At 58.4% G+C, this 2,834-nt stretch overlaps 1 protein-coding gene across 1 annotated transcript; it reads left to right on the forward strand.

Annotated features, from left to right (window-relative positions):
* Positions 1–1,972: 1,972 nt before the first annotated feature.
* On the forward strand, positions 1,973–2,376 carry DICSQDRAFT_171921 (uncharacterized protein; the record flags this gene model as incomplete). The annotated part of the gene is made up of 2 exons (XM_007367625.1): positions 1,973–2,160; positions 2,211–2,376. The coding sequence occupies 2 exons, from the start codon at positions 1,973–1,975 to the stop codon at positions 2,374–2,376; spliced, it is 354 nt and encodes a 117-aa protein (XP_007367687.1).
* Between the last annotated feature and the right edge of the window lie 458 nt (positions 2,377–2,834).

Below are 2,834 nucleotides of genomic sequence, written 5' to 3' on the forward strand. Positions count from 1 at the left end.
CCCCTCCCGCATGACTCTCGGCCACAACATCGCCTACCAGCACCAGAACTGGCCGCTCGGGGTTCTCGATATTCGTCACCCCAGTGTTGCTCCTGACGGTCCGTAATCCTACTCCCGTGCTCGCCCGCCCAAACGCATTGTTGCGGAAGCTCGCATACTGTACGTAGTATTCTGCTATCTGGATCTCGTCATGCCTCTCTGCCGAGCATATCTGACAGTCGCTAGACCACCAGCCGAGATGCACGAGCTGCGCTTCTCCCGTAATGAACGGTCGGACAATTGCACGGCTCTCGCTAACCTCGCGTCTTCCCTTGTCAGGCAGGGCAAGAGGCGTATTGCATATTGCATATCAGAAGACGACCGTTCATCTGGATGATGCGTGCCACCGTCCGGAGACCCACGGCAAGGTACCTGTGGCTGACGGCGACAATTGAGACGTCAAATTGAGCCTGTCACGACGCAGAACAGAAGCAGCACGCGTGACGACCTTGGGCACGCTGGACGTTCGTGCGGTCGTCCAGATTGTACATAGTGAGTTCTGCAGCCTCCTGTTGTGTTGTAGATACATCGGCACACTATGGACGACGGTCGTGGTCATGCTAGGATCCAACTGATTTCATTTTCGATCTATTACAGAGGCACAGCCGAGTTGGGCGTACGCAATCCTGCCATGCCTTCCCCTCGGCTCAATAACAACATGGACATTGACTGCGAGGGACAGCGCGAGTCACCGAATTTCGACGCGACGGCTATGCCTGTTCATCTGCCATGTACTGCAACGTGCCGGTCGACCACAAATACCTCTCCAGCAAACCGAGCCTGAGAGGTTGTAGCACAAATTGACCACAGTATTTTGGCCCACGCAACTGGGCTCGCGACCTTGCGCCAGGCCTACCCAACTGCACGTTTGGACCCGAGAGTCTGAGTGCCGCTCGGTCCCTCGGCAGTAGATCGCCATAACGGCTCCGGTCCAGGGACCATCCCATCAGTAAACGCACTGCGCCCACTGTGCCTGTACACAACTCGCACGCCCAGCAATCCAGACGTCAATCATCATCGGAAGATGGCATGTACAATGTGTCCACGTAGCACAGCGTGAGAGGACAGCGTAACGGGCTTCCCAGTAGAATACTGCGTCTACATGACCACTCATGCCACCCCGGCCCGTTCGCAGTCTGCCGGAGAGCCTGCGACGTGCGACGGGAACCCACCACCAGATCCTCTCCGAGATACAGGAAGCCCTGCGTGGCCGAGCACGCAACGCGGTGGGACCACTCAGGCTGCCGACGATGGACCCGCTTACTTGCATACGCAATGCCGGAGTGTCCCTACTGTTGAGGGGACGGACTCGAGATGGCGCGTCCGTCCATGGTAGCTTACGGATATTCCCCGTGAGGCACGACTCGGGAACCCGAAATTCAACATGGCAGTTTGGCCATGGTGTGTTGGCACCATTGGGTGCGCAATCACAGGAAGCCAGGAAGCCTGCGTCGTGCGACGGGAACCCAAAGCCAAATCCTGTCCAAGATGCAGGAAGCCCTGCGTGCCCGAGCATGCAACAGTTCGGGACCGTCCAGGCTGTCAACGATCTACCCGCTCAAGAGTCGAATGCCATGCCAGAATGTCCCCATGAACGTGGGGACAGAATAGGGATAGTCACCACACAGTACGTCACAATGACACCATCTGCGCAATGGGGGCTTCGTTCGCTAAACCCCTCACACGTCTGCAGCGTCCGCCCAGTCGTCTCGATCCTGCCGTCATGCAGACAAAGGTTATTGAGCATGCAACCGGCAAGCCCCTCCGGACTCGCCTTCAGCCCATGCCGAACATCCCGTCTTTGCCTTCAAGCGCCTCATCTCCCGCCGGTTCACCAAACCTGCCGTCTGCCTCAATGCACTTGTTGTCGCCAACGCCCACGTGCGGAAGTGGCCTTATGCAACCCTGTTCGCTCTGTTGATGCAGCCAAGCAATGAGCATACACCCCGACGTCAATATCGGCCACTCCGGCACAACAGTCCTCGGTCGCAGCCAGCGAAGTAACAAGCGGCAAATCCGACCATCGACAGCCGCGTTCACAAAGCATGGAGAGCATGTCACCCAGCCTCCCAAGCTGCCACCGGCTCTGCCACGTCCAAGCATCTCTTCCGCTGCCGCCGCGTCCGCAAACAATGTACATAAACTACAAACAAGCCTGAAGCGCATGACAGCGAGTACCGCACAACCCGCTCATCCCCGGCAGGCCAACTCTTGCCAGCGGACCAGCGGCCGCTCCAATTCACCTCGGGATCAGGACCCGGTGCCTGCGAGGGCAACTTTGACAGCGAACCAAAGGCGAACGGCATTCCCACTGGAGCCTGCGCCTGCACCGGATGAGACAGGGCGAGGCGACAACCTACTCCCACTGTCAACGTCAGCCGTGATTGACGGGTGGTGAGGGGGATACACGTACGACGTAGCGGGAAGTGAGAGCCGCACACGACATATGCTTGGACAAGGGGGAAACAGCAGTGAGCGCCGTCTGTTGTCTTCCCATCTGGGCTCCCCTTAGATCCTCCATCATCCCCACGTGGACATCGGATGCTAGCCGTTCTGGCCGTGCTTGGGTGCCGGATGTCCACCGTAAGTGTGGGGGAGCAGCTCACGACCCTGTGTGGGATAATGTGCGAGAGAGAGGCAGGGCCAGAGAGACGGCGTTATGAACACAGGCAACTGCCTACTGCTCGGCTCGATGCACTTCAATCTCACAGTCATCCGGCGATCAATGCTCGCCACACGGCCGATGTCCCTTGCCCTTCCGGCAGCTTGTCGTGAGTGGACTGTCATCACAAGCA

The sequence above is a fragment of the Dichomitus squalens genome (genome assembly GCF_000275845.1).
Source record: "Dichomitus squalens LYAD-421 SS1 unplaced genomic scaffold DICSQscaffold_27, whole genome shotgun sequence".
Lineage (NCBI taxonomy): Eukaryota > Fungi > Basidiomycota > Agaricomycetes > Polyporales > Polyporaceae > Dichomitus > Dichomitus squalens.